Source organism: Rattus norvegicus, chromosome 10 (genome assembly GCF_021556685.1).
Source record: "Rattus norvegicus strain SHRSP/BbbUtx chromosome 10, alternate assembly SHRSP_T2T, whole genome shotgun sequence".
Classification (NCBI taxonomy): domain Eukaryota; kingdom Metazoa; phylum Chordata; class Mammalia; order Rodentia; family Muridae; genus Rattus; species Rattus norvegicus.
Genome location: NC_141543.1, coordinates 43,482,501 through 43,501,936, shown reverse-complemented (window position 1 = coordinate 43,501,936; position 19,436 = coordinate 43,482,501). Strand labels below are relative to the sequence as shown.

Sequence of the window (19,436 nt, the reverse complement as noted above, 5' to 3'; positions counted from 1 at the left end):
TACAAAGAAGAGCTTTAAATAGCGGTCACTTAATTCAATGAAGGGTTCTAGCATTGGTCCTACTCAGCACTTTCATCAAGAGGGCAGTAGGTTACGAACAAGAACCAAATCTTTCAGTAGGGGTTTGATCTATTTCCTGTTTGATTATTTTTTTTCCTGTTTGATTATTAAGGTTTGTGAAGGGGTTGTAGAAGACTGATTCAAGGATAATACTTCATAAAAGCACACAGTTCCAGTCCCCAGCTCCGAAAAAAAAAAAAAAAAAAGCACACAGTTCATCAAGAAACTGCCTATCTCCCAGCACAGCTAGGAGACAAAACACTTACCAAAGTACTGTGAGTCTCTTGTCTGCAGCTGTAGCATCTGGCGCCAAATAATTCTTTAGTTTCATAGTGTATCTATGAGTTGAGATAAAAAACAAACCAAGTAGAACAGAATATTTCACCTTGATCTTAGAACTTATGTTCTCAAAGTATCAAAATCAACCCTAAATAAAACACCCTGAATCTTCCCTAAGGAAAACGGAACACTGAGTATCTTCCCGGTTTACCATATTAGGTTAATCACATAACTGAGGAACAATAAATGATGAAGATATTCCAATGAAATGTCAAGTGCCCACTTACTTAATAAGCTCCACTGTGTCTGAGTACATAGGGAATGGAGACTTGGATTCCTGAGCGTTCTTCTCTAATGCATTCCCACATTCAATGAAAGACACTACGGCATCAAGGTAGTACACAGCTTTCTCAAACCTATCAGACTAAAAAGGAAAACAGCACGGATTAATGACCCACTGCAAATACAAACAGAAGGGAACACATGTTAAAACCTGAATATTAGCTTGATGAAGCACATCAGGAAGAATATTTACATACCAAAGCATCTGCATTGTGTTTGAGTTTTTTTGCTTCTTGTAAATAATGGTCTGCTGAATAATTTCTGCAAAATAAATTAATAAATAAAATGGTCAACATTTCCTAAGATAATTACTAAGCTGTTTTAGTCTCTAAAAATCTTACAGCTTTCACATTCTCAAGAAGTGATTAAGAACATAAATTATGGGGGCTGGGGATTTAGCTCAGTGGTAGAGCGCTTGCCTAGGAAGCATAAGGCCCTGGGTTCGGTCCCCAGCTCCGAAAAAAAGAAAAAAAAAAAAACATAAATTATGGACAACTATGGAAAATCTTCTGCCCAAGCACACAGATCAAGTTCCCTAGTATGAAACATTAGCTTACTCGAGTGGTTTGTTTTGTTTAACCGAGAGCAAACAGGATGCAGACAGGAGAAGTACCTTCTGACAGAAAGCAAGAGAAAGTAGTATTGCTTCTGAGAAGACTTCCATTATCAGCAGTGGTACTGACAGCGGGAGCAGCTCTAGGAAGAGCATCCTTCCTGTCAATCTGGAGAGCCACTGACTGTTAAAGGAGTAACTGGACTAAAGATGCCTTTCATGTTAAAATCTGAATATTCTGTCGGTCAGATACAAATATTAACCACTTAGGGCCTGACATACTTAAGTGAGTTTATTATATGCTGACTGGAATTTCTTCCTATTCTTTTTTTTTTTTTTTTTTTTTCCGGAGCCGGGGACCGAACCCAGGGCCTTGCGCTTGCCAGGCTGGAATTTCTAAAATGCATACTCGAAAGTATGTTTACCTCTTTACAACTGGCACATGCCTTTAATCCAAACACTCAGAAGGCTGAAGCAGGCCAACCTCTAAGAGTTTGAGGCCACCCTAGTCTACATCGTGAGCTCTAGGCCAGCCAAGGCTACACAGAAAATTCTGTCTCAAACAACAACAACAACAACAACCCACATAATTTACCTCACCTGTCATCAAAGGCGAGCTTCGTTCTTCGAGGCTTCGAAGAATCAGGAGTTGGTGTAGACGGAGGACAATTAGAGGAGCTATTTGGAGCCTTCTCCTGACCAAAAGAATATATACAACCAAGTTGAAAATTGTCAGGAGATTTAAAATGAAGCTAATCTTACTTCTTCAATCACTGCTAAAACAGAAATAAAATTCCATACTTCAAATTTCTTTGTTTTAAATTTTATACTGTTTCTACTCAACAGAAGATTGAGTTCATTCTATTCAACCAAACACACTGGTTTCATTTTACATAACCAAAATATTTATTTTTATACTCACTAAGCATCTACTGTGTGCAAGGCACTTAGGCTAGGTTCTTGTTAAAATATAAGAAAGACACAAACCGAGTATCAAAACAGCAGTACTGGATGGGGAGACGGCTGAGTGGGTGAGCACACGTGCTTTAAAGAAAGAGAACCTGAGCATCGGCGCAAGAGCTGGACATGCTGCACGTTCCCACAACACCAGGGTTGTGAGGAGGAAACAGGCTGGAATAGTGAGCCTCAGGTTCAAAGAAAAACTCTGTCTCCTAAGATAAAGGGCTGGAGAGGGCTCAGCATTTAAGAGCACTGGTTGCTATTGCAAAGTACCTAGGTTTGGTCCCAAGCACCCACATCATGTCTCACAACCACCTGTATCTCTAGTTCAAGCGATCCAATACCCTCTTTTGACTTCTGGCACCAGGCACACAAGTGGTACATATCACACATACACACAAGCAAAACACTAATACATACAAAACAAAACCAAAAAACTTTAAAACTAATTAAATGAGATAAAGTTCAATAGGAAACAATACCAAAGGCGCTCCCTTGGCCTCTGCATACATGCACTGGCACACAACTGGGGATAGGGGGTGGGGATGTGCAGCATTGTAAGCACCTGCTAGCTTGCGCGCGCGCGCGCGCGCGCGCGTGTGTGTGTGTGTGTGTGTGTGTGTGTTTGCGCACACACACACACAGAGCGGGGGTGGGAGGGGGAGAGGGAGAGGGAGGGACAGAGAGACAAAGAGACACACACACACACACACACACACACAGAGAGAGAGAGAGAGAGAGAGAAGTAAAACAGTACCACTCAGGAAAATAGATGCTGAGTGTGGTGGCATATGCCTTTAATTCCAAAACTCAGTCAGAAGGATTTCTGTAAGTTCAAGAACAGCCCAGTCTATACAATAAGTTCTAGGCTACATAGTGAAATCAAACAAACCAAAAACAAAAAGAGGTTCATTACTAAAGCCTAAGTTAACTATTTAGTATGGTTGTTAATTCTTCAACTATCTTCTGAAATAAGTGTTAGTATTGGATAGGTTTTGTTGTTGTTTGGTTCTTTTTTTTTTTTTTTTTCCGGAGCTGGGGACCGAACCCAGGGCCTTGCGCTTCCTAGGTAAGCGCTCTACCACTGAGCTAAATCCCCAGCCCCGGTTTTGTTGTTGTTTTAAGGTCCTCTAAGGAACTGGAAAGATGGGTCAGTCTATGAGACTTGAGTTTGATCCCAGAAGCTCATAACTGCTTTTAAGTGCAGTTCCGGGTTATCTGATACCTATGGCCTCCAAAGGCACTACATTCATGTCTACATAAAATATACGGATATATATATACAAGATTTAAAATGGAAAAAAATCTTAAAAAAGAAAACAAAACACTTTGAATACAAGGACTGTTCCTTGGGATGCAAAAGCAATACTGTACTCAGAGGATTAAGAGAGTTCACAGCTGTGTCATTTCAGCGTGGCACTGGTTTTCAGCTTCTTCCTTGGTCTGAGAAAATAATGCTCAAAATGTTGGTACTGAGTTTCTAGCCTCCAGAACTAGTCAGTTTCTGTTGTTGGAGCTTACGAGTATGTGGTAACACCATGGCTAACTAATACAATCATAAGCTTACTAGATAGCTGAGGTGACCTTCCAATATGATTTGCAAAGCTATGAAACTTTATTCAGACCATACCGTGGTTGTCTGCTTCTTTTTTTTGGTTCTTTTTTTTTTTTTTTTTTTTTCCCCCGGAGCTGGGGACCGAACCCAGGGCCTTGTGCTTCTTAGGCAAGCGCTCTACCACTGAGCTAAATCCCCAAGCCCTGTCTGCTTCTTTTTAACCAACACCAATGTACTACTAGTATACATTTCTACAGCAATAAAGGCTCACTGATATAATCAGCTAAACCAGTATATGCTGAATACTTATAGGTTACTAAGTAGAGAAAGCATCATGCAAATGGACTGGGAAGTAAGCAAAGGGCTAAGTACATAAGTCAGCAATTTAATTCTACTTCTGACTCTAGGCTTTTTTTAAACTTTACTTGCTCTAGAAAAATTCAATGACTCTAATATCAACACCCATTCTAACGTTTCCTATAGGAAAAACAAGAAAGTAAAGGCAACGTGAGAAGACACATGCCTATAATCCCAGCATCTAGGAGGCTGAGACAAGAAGATCAACTTCTAAGCCAGCCTGGGCCTCATAGTAAGATCCAAAGATCTTATATGCAAAACAAAACAAAAAGCACTAGATACCAAGTATGATCCAAAATATGATCCCCTAATATCTGCTAATTTCTCAGAAAATTAAACACTGGAAAAAACATTAAGACAGACATGAATTCCTGCTTTCAAGGACAAAGTTATTGAAGGAAGCCTCCTTCATAAAGAAGAACCATGGTGACTCTCATCTATAGACCCACGAAGCCTGATGAGCATGTGATGTGAGCTCAGTTAGTGTACTTTTAAAAAGCAGTACTTAATATGGAAGTCTCCAATTCTTATCAGAAAGGTTGAGAAATGGCAAAAGAGCCAGTAAGCATGTAAGAAGAGGAAAAATGAAGATGAGCAACAGAACACTGTCCCTGCGACGCTGGGCCAGCTCCCCAAGTTCCTAAAGAAAGAGGATGCTGGTGTGGAGGAAAATCTATCTGTACAACTCAGCTTGAAAAGCTTGTAATCTCATTTACTGAACTTAAAATCTTTAACCACTACATTTAATAGGCTGCAACAGCTGTAGCAATCTAGAAAACTCCTTTTCCAAACTTTTGTTTACTTGATAATCTAGTGAATTATATATATATATGATTATATATCATAGACATAAATATCACACACATTATATATATATATATATATATATATATATATATATATATATATATTTATATATATATATTTTTTTTTTTTTAAAGACAGACTTTCTCTGTGTAGCCCTGACTGTTCTGGAACACACTCTATAGACCAAGCTGCCCTTGAACTCAGAGATCCCTGACTCTGCCTCCTAAGGGTTGGGATTAAAGATGTATACCATCACCACCCTAGACTATATTCTTAAAAACTTATTCTTAATTGTCACTTAAATACTGTAATGTCATGGACTTGCTCCTGACTAGAACAGTTTAGAAAGCATATGAATGACCTAGTCATTTGGGAGGCTTTGGCAAGTGGATCAGGTTTTTTTCATGTCTAAGTTAGGCTTCATAGTGAGATCCTGTCTTAAGAAAAAAATCGATTGCCAGGCAGTGGTGGTGCATACCTTAAATCCCAGCACTCAGGAGGCAGAGAGGTGGATCTCTGTGAGTTTGAAGCTGGACTGGTCTACAGAGAAGGTTCCAGGCCAGCCAAGGCTACAGAGAAACTCTGTCTCAAAAAACAAACAAACAATAAAGCAGAGCCTTGAAAAGCCTTCTTAGATCCAAACTTCAGTCTATAAACACCAAGGCTATTCAACTGTATCTTTCCTATGTTAAGGGCGACCATTTGAAGCCAGGTATGGTAGCACACACTTTTAGTCCACACACTCACACTCAAGAGACATAGGCAAATGGATTTCTGTGAGTTCCAGGCTACATAGTAAAATTCTACCTCAAAAAAACAAACAAACAAACAAACAAACAAACAAAAACCAAAAAAAAAAAAAACCCAAACAAACAAACAAAAAGTCAGATGTGGTGGCAAATCCCCAGCCCTACCACTCCATTCCTACAGAGGAGATTGCCCTGCTAGCCCATGGTACACAGCGCAGCACAGCAGCAGTAGGGAGATCCTGCCCCAACGAGATGAAAGGACAGAATTGACTCCTGAAAGTTGTCCTCTCAGTCTAGTCTGTTTGTCTCTGTCTCTCTTTCTCTCTCACTCATTCATTTTAAAAACTGCACAGGCCTACATCTTGAGTTGTTTACAAATAGCAATGTCACCTCAGGAACATGAGGGTGTTTTTCAAAGGCTCAAGCCCCAGCACCATACCTTGGCCTCTTTGGAGCTGCTGGAAACCTTCCCTTCAGTCTTCTTCTGTTTTGCTGTGGAGGAAGTGCTCTTGCTGCTGCCACTGTTCTCTTTGTTGCTGGTACTGCTGGACTTTAAGGATGATGACTGACTGACAGTCCTCTTCCGAGAGCCATGCTCTGTTTTTGAATCTTTTGAAGGAACAGGCCCAGCAGGTGAAGGTAGCAAGTCCTTTTCTTTTGTACTACTCTGCTTCGATGACCTGTCAAAAAATAAAAATAAAAATAAACCCCAAGTGCTCTCATTTCTGTACAGAGTGATACAGGAGTGAAGGGTTTTTCCATCTCTTTTCACCTGCTTTTAAGACAAATTTGCAAAGACATTCTTCATATGCTGATTATAAAACAAAAAGACTGTAAAGTCCACCAAGTAGGCATCTGTCTCTTCCTCTGCCTGCCCCATTTATCTGTTTTCCACAGTCATGCCCAGTGCCTAGAACAATATGCCACGAAATAAATGCTTAATAAAATAATGGTTGATCAACTGAGTAAATAAATTGTGAAAATATTAACGCTTACAAGTTACTAGTCTCTTTCAAGTTGCAGATAAGACACCCAGAAAACAGTGAAGCTTTATTGTTGACTCTTGCCTCATATTCTGTGCTGGGTAGTTTTATAACAACTTGACATAGTTAGAATCATTTGAGAGATGGGAACCTCAAGTGAGAAAATACTCCTATAAGATTGGGCTTGCAAGCAAGCCTGTAGAGTATTTTCTTAATTAGTGGTTGATATTGGAGAGGGCCCGGCCCACTGTGGATGGTTCCATCCCTGGGCTGGTGGCTCAGGGTTCTATAATTAATCAGTCTGAGCGAGCCATGAGGAGCAAGCCAGCAGGCACCACTCCTTTGTAGCCTCTGCACCAACTCCTGCCTCCAGGTTCCTGCTTTGTGTGAGTCCCTACCCTGGCTTCCTTCAATGATGAACAGTGATGTGGAAGCCTAAGTCAAACACATCCTTTCCTACCCCAAGCTGCTTTTGGTCATGGTGTTTGTCACAGCAGTAGTGAAACTGACTAGGAGATATTCTTATCTCACTAAAAAAGAAGAGTAAAAGCTTCCCGACTCTATTAGCTAAATGCATAGCTCTCACTGCTATGTACATGTGCAGACATGTGTATGACATTCAGTCAAGTAAAAAGAATACTCTGAAGCATTTCGGAAAGTACCAAACAGTGAATGATCAACACAGCCAATACAGACATGCAACGTGATTGGGGACATACTCTTTGCTGCTGGATGGCTTGTGGGCTGATGAGTTCTTGTCCTCCGTCTTGGGTTTTTTGCTCTCACTGGCTCGGTTATCATCATCATTCTGGACAAAAACAGAAACAGTAGGTCTTCAGCATGACAAGGGTGTCTGTCCTAGGTTAGATCCACAGTGTGAAATGATATGGCTGTGAGCACGATAATAGTTCTGTGTAGACATATTTCTATTTCTTTCCTGGATATGTATCTGGGACTATAATTGGTAGATCATAAGGTAACTAAATTCTGCTTTTTTGAGAAACTGCTAACTGTAATCCAAAGCCAATTGCATCTCACAGTTCTTCTAGTGCCACACAGAAATCCCCACTCTGTAGTTTCATCAGTACTTGAGCACACTGTTACTTGTTAAGAGCTAAGCAGCATCTCTGAAAAACTTCTTGGCTGAACCACAAGTGGCAAACCTATCTGTATCTACTGTTGATGTCACTTCCATAGACGAATCTAAGTTTTCCTACTGCTTCAAGTAAGCAACGAGAATACAAATACTGTACTTCTAATGTAGCAGAAGAGTCTGTTTTCCACCAAATGACTACATTCAGATAAATGAAGACATGAAAAAAAGTCACCTACACACTGCTACACATGACTAAGGGTCTCCTCCTAGTGCTATCAGTGTAACCTCCAAGAATTGCCCCGATACTTTACCAAAATTATAATTCTAGGGGAGGGCTGGAAAGAAGTCTTTTTTTTTTTAAACAAGATTTTTTTTTTAAAGATTTATTTATTATATATAAGTACACTAGCTGTCTTCAGACACACCAGAAGAGGGCATCGGATCTCATTACAGATGGTTGTGAGCCACCATGTGGTTGCTGGGATTTGAACTCAGGACCTCTGGAAGAGCAGTCAGTGCTCTTAACCACTGAGCCATTCCTCCAGCCCAAGATTTTTTTAAAGGATTTATTTATTATATATAAACACACCAGAAAAGGGCATCAGATCTCATTACACATGGTTGTGAGCCACCATGTGGTTGCTGGGATTTGAACTCAGGACCTCGGGAAGAGCAGTCAGTGCTCTTAACCGCTGAGCCATCTCTCCGGGCCCTGGAAAGAAGTCTTAATGGTTAAAAGCCACTGGCTGTTCTTGTAAAGGTAACCTCTAGGAGTTCTAAGCACCCACATGGTGGTTCACAATCATCTGTAACTCAAATTCCAGGGCATCCAATATAGTCTTTTGATCTCTTGGCACAAGATGGTGTACACACATTATATATATATATATATATGCAGGCTCTGTAGAAAGCTAATCTTATGCCAAGCTGTGCCTTTATTTTGGAAGCATTTAAGATGAGAGTGGGCTATGAACCCACAGATTTTTCCTCCATGTTGGAACTGCATCCAGAGTTTTACACAAGCTCTACCATTAAGCTACACACTTAACCCTGGGGAATGTTCTCAGTTCTGACCTGTGCTAATGGAAAAAATCTAGGCACATAAGTAAATACTGGATGGGTGAAGTTCTTATGAATGTATCTGTCACAAAATTAGTGAGTCAGTTGTGCTCTCATTGGGACAGTAATAAAAAGTATGACTTGACCTGAGGCTAAGACAGAAAAGAATGCATAGATTACATTCAAACTGCAGTGTTCAATGTTTGTTCTAGCTTCACTTTTAACCTGGCCACCATACACTCTGCTCAGAGATCCTATTTAAGAAGAAACTATCCTGCTTTATTTAAGGAGATAGAGCAGAAAGGAGCTGTTCCATATGTAGTCTTACTGGGGCCTTGTGCTCAATCACTATTTTCCCTTACAGTTAGTTCATGAGCCACAAACTGCTTTCCATGGCACTTCAGATGCTGGTATCTAAAAGTGAACAACAGGGGCTGGCAAGATGTCTCAGAGAGTAAAGCCTGGCAACCTGAGCACAGCCCAGGGCACCCACATGACAGAAGAAAAGAATCAGCTTCCACAACTCTCTGGCTTCCAGTTATGCACTATCATGTACATGTGTGCGTACACACACAAATCAATAAAACAGAAGTCAAAAGCAACCGTGACAATGTAATGTCAAAATAGCAAGTACTTGAGAATAAGATGGCTCAGCAGTTAAGGACACTTGCTACTCAAAGTTAAGATACTAGGAACAATGTCTGTCAGGCAGCTCACAACTGGCTATAACTGGCTCCACAGAATTTGACACCCTCCCCTGGCCTCCACAGGAGCATGCAACAGTCTGAGTGCACACACAGACACAGACAGATAAACAGAAGAACATACACTCATAGACACATAAAATTATTTTTAAAATAGCTAATATTTTAATATCAAGATGCTTAAGAATATGGAGGGTAGAAAAAATATTTCTAAAAGAGAAAAAGAACCACCACCCTGTTACAGACCTTGTGTTTCCTCTTGCCTTTGTTGGAAGCCTTTTCTGAGGCTTGCTTCTGCACCTCTCTTGAGTGTTTTTCTGGAACATTTTTCTTTTCCCCCTTGGGTGGCTCTGTTTCTTTGTAAGGCTTCCCGGGTATTCTAGTCAAAAGATTCAGGTCTATCTTCACAATGAGTGGGTACCTGTCATCAGGGTCACTGAGTGGGGAAAGGAGCTCCTTCTCTTCCATAGGAGAGAACATCCGCTGCCGGAAAAAGCTATCGTCTTCCTCCGCCGAGGAGGGTTTGACAGGAGTCCTATTGCTCTCAGGGTACTTAGGAGTCTGGGAGGAGGGAGGGAGGCTCTCCCTCTCATCTGAATCTGAGGAGGAGCTATCTGTTTCTATGATTTCCCGAGATTTCTGGGAGGATTTACTTGCTGACTTGTATTTCTTTTTCTCTGCTGTAGGTCGAGGGGAAGATTTCGACTCCTTTTTGATGTTAGGTTTCCTTGAGCCCTTGGTGGCTGCCTTATGCCTGCTGGAGGGCATGCTGGTAGCCATGTCCACAGGGGTCTCACTTTCTATCTTCAGGCCTCCGCGGGGCTCTTCAGCAGCTGACTTCTCAGTTTTTTTGGGTTGTTTTTTGCCAACAGTTCTCCTCTGTGTGGTACTGTCACTCTGTGCAGGAGACTTCTGCCTCCCACGGCCACTTTCTGATCCTTTTTGGATAGTTTTAGAGTCTCGTCCCGGAGTGGCAGAGCTCGCTTCTTTGGCCCCACCTGGATCTGTGTAGTTACTGGCAGTGCCCTGCTCTCGGCCTTCTTTCTTGTAGGCTTGAGACGATGGGATGTTGCTATCTACAGAGGAAGCTGGGGACACTTTATGTGGGTTCACTTTGTTCAACCAATTATCAAGTTGCCACTTGTTGGTTGGTGGTGGTTCAGGCTGAAAATGAAGATAGATAAATTTATAAATGTAGGGTTTCTTCAATATAGAAGCTTTCCCCCTCTTTATAAAGTCAAGTAAGGAGAAAAAAAATGCTCAAGGTGACAAGCATTTGTGTGTCATGTTTCGAACAGGATCAAAACACAGGTAAAATCCTATTAGCTCTAGTCACCTGGCCTGAGTGCTGGAGTAAAGGTGGAACCAACAAGAAGAGCTTATTACAATGCCGTTTGAGTAACTATTATTCCAGTTAGGAGTTCAACTTGAAAGGCACTATTGCAAATGATTTAATTCTAGAAAGAAAACATATGATGTAGGTACTAGGAGAGATTTTCAGCTGCACTGTATCAATCTACAGTACGACTCATTTTAGTCACAGTGACTATAAAACATAAATCCCCTGTTAAGAGGAAAATCCTAATTTAAAAGTAAGTTCTTATTTTTTTTTTTTCCCGGAGCTGAGGACCAAAGCCAGGGCCTTGTGCTTGCTAGGCAAGCACTCTATCACTGAGCTAAATCCCCAACCCCCAAAATAAGTTTTTAAAATAATAAGGAGAGCAAAAAGCTTAGGTTTTCTATAAGACCCATGTTTTGTGTGTCTTTGACATCATACACAGTGTGCCTTTGATCACATGCATGGTGATGCTGGAGTGGCCATCATGAGAGCTTGTGTATAGAAGCAGCTCCTCCCTCTCACCTCAGGGGATGCGCTCTGGGATGGCTCATTTGCCTCACTGTCACTGGAGCTGCTTTCACTCTCGGAGTCGGACCCAGAGCTGCTTTCAGACCCACTGTGGCTGCTTGAGTCATCCCTGGAGTTATCTGCTCCCTCACTATTATGGTGTGAAGGCTCAGAGTTACTGAAGGAGATAAAATAGAAATGACAAATGTTTCCTTTATAATGGCAACAAAGCCCCACTCAAATCTGACAACCAACTTTATTAGCAATGTGAAATAAGGAATCCAAAACTTCCTTACAAACGAAAGAGACATTCCCCAAAGTCTCTGATGTACCATTCCGCTAATAATACTCACTTTTAATATACTTTAAAATTCACCTAGTTTGAGTATATAATTTCATCAATTTTGTTAATATCCAGAATTATACAACTACCATTACAACTGACATTATTTATAAGGCTGCTAATGCTACCACCACAACGTTAAATCAGACTAACCTCAGCCATCAAACCAACAACAAAACCACAAAATAAAAGGATCCCCACCTTCCTGGTGTACTCCTTGGCATTGTCTTATCACAATCCTAAAAATGAACATAAGAAATTATGAATGAATAATACTCTATTTAAATAATATAAATGCCTAACTAAAAAACAAAAGCTGGCTCCTTTATCATATGAGTTAATATTTACTTAATACAGAGATTAAAAAAAACTAGTACAAGTATACTGTAGTGCTCAGAAAGCACAGGCAGCAACTTATGAATCTAAGGCTAGCCTGGGCCATGGTGAAACTGCCCCAAAACAAAACCAAGAGCCAAAACACTACAACCAATAACAGGACAGGACCCTGTTTTCAATTAAAGAAGTAGTTTGCCTAGCTCAATGCACAGTAGCACTACTAGCGAGAGAGAGAGAGAGAGAGAGAGAGAGAGAGAGAGAGAGAAGAATCTCTAGAATAATTCTTAAAAAAAAAATGGGGTTGGAGAGATGGCTTATCAGTTAAGAGCAGAGGATGCTCTTACAGAGGATCCAGGTTCAATTCCCAACACCCACATGTTACTCACAACCATCTGTAATTCTAGTTCCAGAGGGCCCATGTTTCTTTAAAGAAAACAAAAAACAAAAAACTTCATGGGCTGGAGAGATGGCTCAGTGGTTAAGAGCATCAACTGCTCTTCCAGAGGTCCTGAGTTCAATTCCCAGCAACCACATGGTGGCTCACAACCACCTGTAATGGGATCCAATGCCCTTTTCTGGTGTGTCTGAAGACAGCTGTGGTGTACTCATATAAATAAATAAATCTTAAAAAAAAAACCTTCATAAATATTCTTATAAGTAATCTGCTTCAAAAATATTTTCTGATCCACAATAAGTGTTAATAAAATGTCAATTTTAAAAAGAAAAGGAAGAGAAGGAGGAGGAGGAAGAAGAGGAAGAAGAGGAAGAGGAAGAGGAAGAGGAGGAGGAGGAAGAAGAAGAGGAGAATAAGCAGCAGCAGCAGCTCAAAGACATTACAGAAGGCTACAATCATCCAGTGTCAGAAAATGTATAAAAAGAATAGGTACTGGATCCTAAATTAAAGGACACAATGAAACAGTAACATAAAGGAGTGACATACAGTATAGAGCACAGACCTGTTCCCCATCACTGTCTTCACTGCTGCTTAGTTTTAAGTCATCTTTTAACATACTAGAGGAAAAAGGCAGAAAGGAGCATTAATTAATCACAGCTCGGTATTATTAATAATTCTGGGAATCAAGCATTGTGTTAGCCAAAAATTTAATTGAAAACACACACACATACACTCTATCTGTTTGGAATTGTTCACATTATACTAAAACATTTTAAAAGAAATCAATGATTTTTATGTCTTTAACTTTCCATGCATTAAAAAGAAATTTTAAGGTCAGCCTAGTCTATAGACCTAGTTCTAGGACAGGCAAGCCTGTCTAGGACAGGGAAAGCCTGTCTTGAGGGAAAAAAAATTTTTTTTTCCAAGACAAGATTCCTCTGTGTAGACCTGGCAGTCCTGTAACTCACTGTAGACCAGGCTGGCCTCAAACTCAGAGATCTGCTGGCCTCTGCCTCCTAAATGCTAGGGTAAAAGGCATGTGCCACCACTGCCTGGCCAAAAATTACTTTTAAAGAAGACAGAATTTAGTGTTCTGCAAAAAGATAGCAGTGTGCATGGTAGGAAGAGAAGAACTACTGGCTCCATAGGTAAAACATTTGATTTTGTTTTCTAGTTAAACTCCTATGCATTTCTGTTACAAAAAACAAAAAACAAAAACAAACAAAAAAAAAAACAAAAAGCAAAACCTTGTCTCTAATTGTACACATATATGTTAATAGAGCTTTGGTCCACTAGATAAGACTCCTAAAGAAAAGCAAAATGAAGTCAAAGTATCAAGCAATTCCTTCTTTGTCTCCAATAATCCAAAAAGAAAGAGATCTGAGTAACTTCTAGCAATTGCATATCTTTGAAAACCACAACACTATTTCCAGAGTCAAAGTTCTGGTTCATAATTGTCTGGCTAAGAGGACAAGTATACACCAGCAGGAGAGTTTTGGTTAAGAAATGATCATGTATGAATTTTCAAACTTCAACTTCTAAGTCTCCCTTCACCAAAATTCAAGATGAACTTAAAACATATAAATACAATAAGCTGACAATTTCTGCAATTTGTTTTCATAGTAATGTCAAAGATTTAAGTTTTCCCTAAGTCTAAAATCATTAAACTTAAAATCAGAGTAACACAAAATATTCTGTGTTGTTTTACATGAAGTAGTAACTCTTTAACACAAAGTTTGGGAGCCCTGTACCTAGACAGTGTTTCCATTCTCATTACCAGGCAGTCCGTTACCTTTCTTTCTAAAGTGTTTTGAGTCTCCAGGCAGTTGGAAGAAGTCTTCTTTCACTGCAGTGACTACCTGCACTCTCCTCTCAGAGACTAATCTACATTTCTAAATCTGACCATGAATTCAAAACAGACACAAAAATCACCTGGGAACAAAGTAACCAGATGACTATATACTATGAGAAGTGTTTTAAAACTAGTTCAATAAATGAAATTTTTAGAAAGTTTCCTTTTGTACAAGGGCTTAAGTGTATCTCTATGACTGATTTCCAGTAAGGAAAATGTACTTACTCTGAATTCTCTCAGCCCTTATGATTTAATAATGACAGCTCAATGAACCTGTTTACATATGTGAGTATGTCAAAGCCTTTACCACACTGCTCCAGGTCTAGCATATGTTCTAGTTTCCTCAGTAACCAAAGCGGTATACCCATATACAGAAGCATGCATGATTAGTTTTTGCATACAGAAAAAAAGGAATATATGAGTTTCTCAGCAGTGTATGGGACGTGTTTTTATTACTGTATTTCTTTCTCAGTCCTCCTTTTGTTACATGAAGAGGCTATTAGACTGAGGTTAGCTCTGTGGTCTGTGGTTATAGCAACAGGAAGCCACATAGTGGCTGTTCCTTTGGAACTTATTCTAACCACTATGTTAACCTGTGACCTTAGGAGTTCAGGTGCTCACTCTCTAGATGTAATTTATTAATCTAATAACTTAATAATCTAATAGCTTACCCCTACTGTGATACAGATTTCTGACTCTACCTACAAAGTATAATAAAAATAGGGAAACTTAAAGATAGTATAAACAGTGTGGCTTTAGTGTACAGCATTCAGTGACTAACTGGAAGGTTTGCTAAGAAGAATCCTATCTTTAACATAGTGATTAAGTGTAAACTGTGAAATCAGAGTAAGGGTGGGTGAACCTAGGCCACTAGTGTTTTTTCTTTTCCTTTTGTTTTTTGAGATGCTTGTTGTTTTGGAGAAAGGGTATTACTATACATAGCCCAGATTGGTCCACCTTGCTTTGTAGTGCTAGTTAGCTTTAAACTAATGGTAATCCTCCTGACTCAGCCTTCTGAGTGCTAGGATTATAGACATGTATTTCCAAAGTCACTATTCCATTGCTTTTTGAAAAGAAATTGTTATCAGCCTGGAGATATTGTTCAGTAGTATGGTACTTGACTAACATGTGCAAGATCTCCACCAAAAAGGAGAGAAAACTCAGGAATAACAGCATGCGCCTATATATAATCTGAACACTTGGGAGGCAGAGGCAAGAGGATCAAGTTCAACTCATCCTTGACTATATATGATGAGTTTGAGGACAGCCCAGACTACATGAGACTCAGTCTCAAAAAACAAAACAACAAAGTTAGTTATTAGAACACAGGCATGTCTGTAGTCTATATAGCTTTTATATTAAGTGATAGGAGTATTTAGGACATAGGCTACATGGTCTTTAAAATCTACAATCTCTAGCTCTTTACAGGCAAAGTTAGCTTGTGTCTGCCTTAAAGCATTAGTGTTTCTGCATGGGAATGTACATAGTTCAATAGTGAAATATGAGTTTAGCATGCACAAGGCCTTTGGTTTCACAGTGAGCTGGCTCAGAGGGTAAAGGGCTTGCCACTATACCCAACAACCCAAACTTAATCTCTAGGACCAGAGAACTGACTCGCACAAGTTACCCTCTGACTTCCACATGCCTCCATACACATACATACAAAATAAATGGAAATTTTCATTTTTAAAAGAAAAAAGAGTAATATTTCTAGCACTTAAAATATCCAGCTATTATTAGATAATAATAAAACATCCATTAAACAATAAACTTACGATTTTGACTGGTGTCCATTTGATGTTTTAGCAGAAGTACTGTATCTTTCTGAAACAAAAAATATAGAAGTGAGCAACTGAGTTGTTTAGATTATAAAATAGCTATACAAAATGTCTATCTTCAAAAATATTTATAAAATACATCGCACAAGGTGAACAAAAGATACAGGCATCCTCAGGCAATGACCTCTCTCCCACAGCCATTTTAGGAGGTGGTGTACTCCCACTACCTCATCTATACTCTGACTCCTGCTGCTGACCCAGTCCAATGAAAGGCGTCTACCCAGTATCTGGAGGAATACATACAGACATGATGTTCATAATAATATGGCTTTATTATTATTATTATTATTAATTATTATTATTATTATTTTATTTTATTTTATTTTATTTTTGGAGACAGGGTCTTACTACACAGCCCAGGCTGACCCAAATTCACAATGCAAAGCCTGAACCGGCCTTGAACTTGCAATCCTTCTGGCTCTGCTGCCCCAGAGTCAGGGTTCTAAGTATGTGTCACCCCATTTAGCATTATAACAGCACGGCTTTAACCAAAAGCTAGGAAATAAAATGTGTCCATTAGTAGGAGGCTAATTAACTAATTATTTCATGTAACATGGGTTTAGTACTACAAAGAGTGAACTAGAATTACATACTGCTAAAGTAAATCCAGTGAAAAATACTAAGTATTAACAAATCAGAAGGCATCTGTGATCCCATTTGTCATAATTAAACACTGGGGAAGCAAATGAGAGTGGGGTAAAAGTAAGGAGGAGAATTCTTAAGAGAAAATGAAAAGGTTAGGGTTTCTAGCTAGCTATTTTGGGCATGTCAACATCTCAAAGCTGGGTGTGGTGGTGCACACCTGAATTCTAGCAGTCCAGAGACAGAGACAGGAGGATCTCTGAGCACCAAGCCAGCTTGGGCTACATAGTGAGAGTCTGCTTTAAAAACCACTGTCAGATGCAGGCAGTAGTGGTGAATGCCTTTCATCTCTACATGAAAGAAGCAGGGGCAGACAGATAGATCTCAGTGAGTTCAAGACCAGCCTGGTCTACAGCTTAAGTTCTAGGACAGCCAAGGCTACACAGAGAGATTCAATCTCAAAAAACCAAACAAACAAACCTCACTGTCAATTCCCTTTTATGTATCTATAACTACAGCTATAAGGTAGAATAGCCACACAGATTTAAAGTTTGGCGGCTGTAAGTTGTCTTGTGACCTCTCTCTGTGGATTGTGGCTTTCCCATGCTACCTACACACACAATAAATAAGTAAACATAGAGATGCAGTCATGTTTCACCTCTTGCATTAAGATCACACACACAACTAGCAAAAGGTCAAATTTTTCTACATCTTTCAGAATACTCTTAAGTTAGTGTAAATCTATCTCATAAGTTGTTGTTCCTAAATAATTTTTGTTCCAGAGCCTCATGGTAACACTCAGACATCTGCAATGGCCAACATCACCAGTGTCAATCCACAAACTTCTTGGTGCACATATTCTCTACACCATTTGTACAGCCATCTTCCACAAGAGTTCTGAGAAGTGAAGAGTTGAGGTGAGAGGCGCTACAGAGGGCACCAGGCTCTCTATCCAGATCACACAACACAGAGAGAATAAGTAAGGAATGCATAAAGAGCCCGTGGAAGCGCTGATAACCATTCCTGCCTATGGTTTTATAACTGCAAAACCAACGCCATGAAGAGGTGGGAAAGCAGAATGGCTCTTACTTCACTTGGTGCCTACCAAGTCGATTTTATGAAATTCCAACTGTTAGTTCAAATAAGGTAAGTTTATTTTGATTTTTTGTTTGTTTTTTGAGACAGGGTCTCTCTACATGGCCCTGGCTAGCCTGGAGCTCACTAAGTAGAACAGACTGACCTTAAACTCATAGAGATCCGCGCAGGCTCCTGAGTTCAGGAGGGATTAAAGGCGTCCACTACCATGCCCAGCTTATTTTAATTTTTAATGACCTACAGTTCTTACATTTTCTTAAGACTGAGCTCGGATTGTTATTTACCAGGTCATAAAATCAGGGTAAAACATATATAAAACTTATTAGGAAGTACTATAAGGTATGGCTATATGAATTAAATAATCAGTAAATAGCTTAATTTGAAAATCAGCAAGAAAATAAATACTTACTTTGTTCTCCAGAGCCAAAGTTAGACTGCTGAGACTCCTAGGAAAAAGGAACATAAAGTTATTCAAAGTGATGGTACGAGAGAAAGCGCTATCAGTGAGAAAAGCTCCAAGTGATAAAAAATGCTTCAACATATATGAGAGAGAAAATACTGGAAGACTGTGATAGCTCCGTCTAAGCAGACTATCAGAGCTTATGGAAATAGCAGGAAGCCACCAAAGAGTCTCTATCTCTTTTCAGCAGCATCCATGATACTTACAATCTAATTCAGAGACCGAGCGAGTTCACATAGTTTCAAGATTTTTGACCTTGGGGCTAGAAAGGTGTTCCAGTGTTAAGAGTAGACTCTTGCTGAGGATCTGAGTTCAATACTTGGCACCCATGTTGGGCAGATCACAACCCACTGTAATTTCAGCTTCAAAAGAAAAGTCCCCCTTTTGAAAACACATTGTTAATTGTTAATTTTGAAATACACTGTTAATTCTTAATCTTGAGAGAGTGCTTGAACTACAGGTGTGAGGAAGCAGTGGACAGCATTTGCTTACTACACTCAAGGTCCCGGGTTCAATCTAAGAGTAAAGAAAAGACTTGAAGAAGAAGAAGAAAGCGCTAGGGATGTAGCTTGGCTGACACAGTACTTGTCTAGCATGCGTGAACCCTGGGGTCAATCCCCAAAGCCCCATAGACTAAGTGTTGTGGCTTATAACGGTAATGCCAGTACTTGGTGGGTAGAGCTAAAAAACTGGGAATTGAAGGTTACTCTAAAAGGATAGTCTGTGTTATCTAAGAGCCTGTCTAAGAAAAAAATTATACTTAATAAATAGCTGTGTCATTCAGGATACATTCAAATTATACTACATCTCTACAAAGAATAAACAGTTCCCACATGGGTATCCCATGCCACTCTGCTCCCTTCCTACTTTCTGTCCCTAGTTTCTTATAAACCTATATAGCATTATAAAGAACAAACTGTCACATACTTTTTACTATTTATTTGCTTGTTCCTTTCAGATAGTGTCTCAATATGTAGCTCTGGGCGGCTGACACTCTATGTAGACCTATAGAGGGTAGACGGGCTGCCCTCAAATTCAGAGATCTTCCTGCCTCTGCTTCCCCAACACTGAGTACATACTTAAAAAAAAACCTCTATGATAATACAGAACCTGATACTAGAGAAGCTTTAGTAAAACAGAAACATGACTTTCTAAATAACTTTATGCACAAAATGTATGCTGTAAG

The 19,436-nt window shown here is 39.7% G+C and overlaps 1 protein-coding gene across 3 annotated transcripts in view; it reads right to left on the bottom strand.

The window, feature by feature from the left end:
* Aff4 (ALF transcription elongation factor 4) overlaps nucleotides 1-19,436 on the bottom strand; it is an 80,027-nt gene that overhangs the window by 13,979 nt on the left and 46,612 nt on the right. For 2 of the 3 annotated variants that reach the window (NM_001440093.1, NM_001440094.1), the window contains 12 exon segments: nucleotides 327-398; nucleotides 627-763; nucleotides 879-942; nucleotides 1,835-1,929; nucleotides 6,102-6,342; nucleotides 7,365-7,453; nucleotides 9,751-10,668; nucleotides 11,366-11,528; nucleotides 11,895-11,932; nucleotides 12,986-13,040; nucleotides 16,051-16,099; nucleotides 18,200-18,236. In NM_001440093.1, coding sequence (NP_001427022.1) covers nucleotides 327-398; nucleotides 627-763; nucleotides 879-942; nucleotides 1,835-1,929; nucleotides 6,102-6,342; nucleotides 7,365-7,453; nucleotides 9,751-10,668; nucleotides 11,366-11,528; nucleotides 11,895-11,932; nucleotides 12,986-13,040; nucleotides 16,051-16,099; nucleotides 18,200-18,236 — 1,958 coding nt within the window. 3 annotated transcript variants of the gene reach the window in all.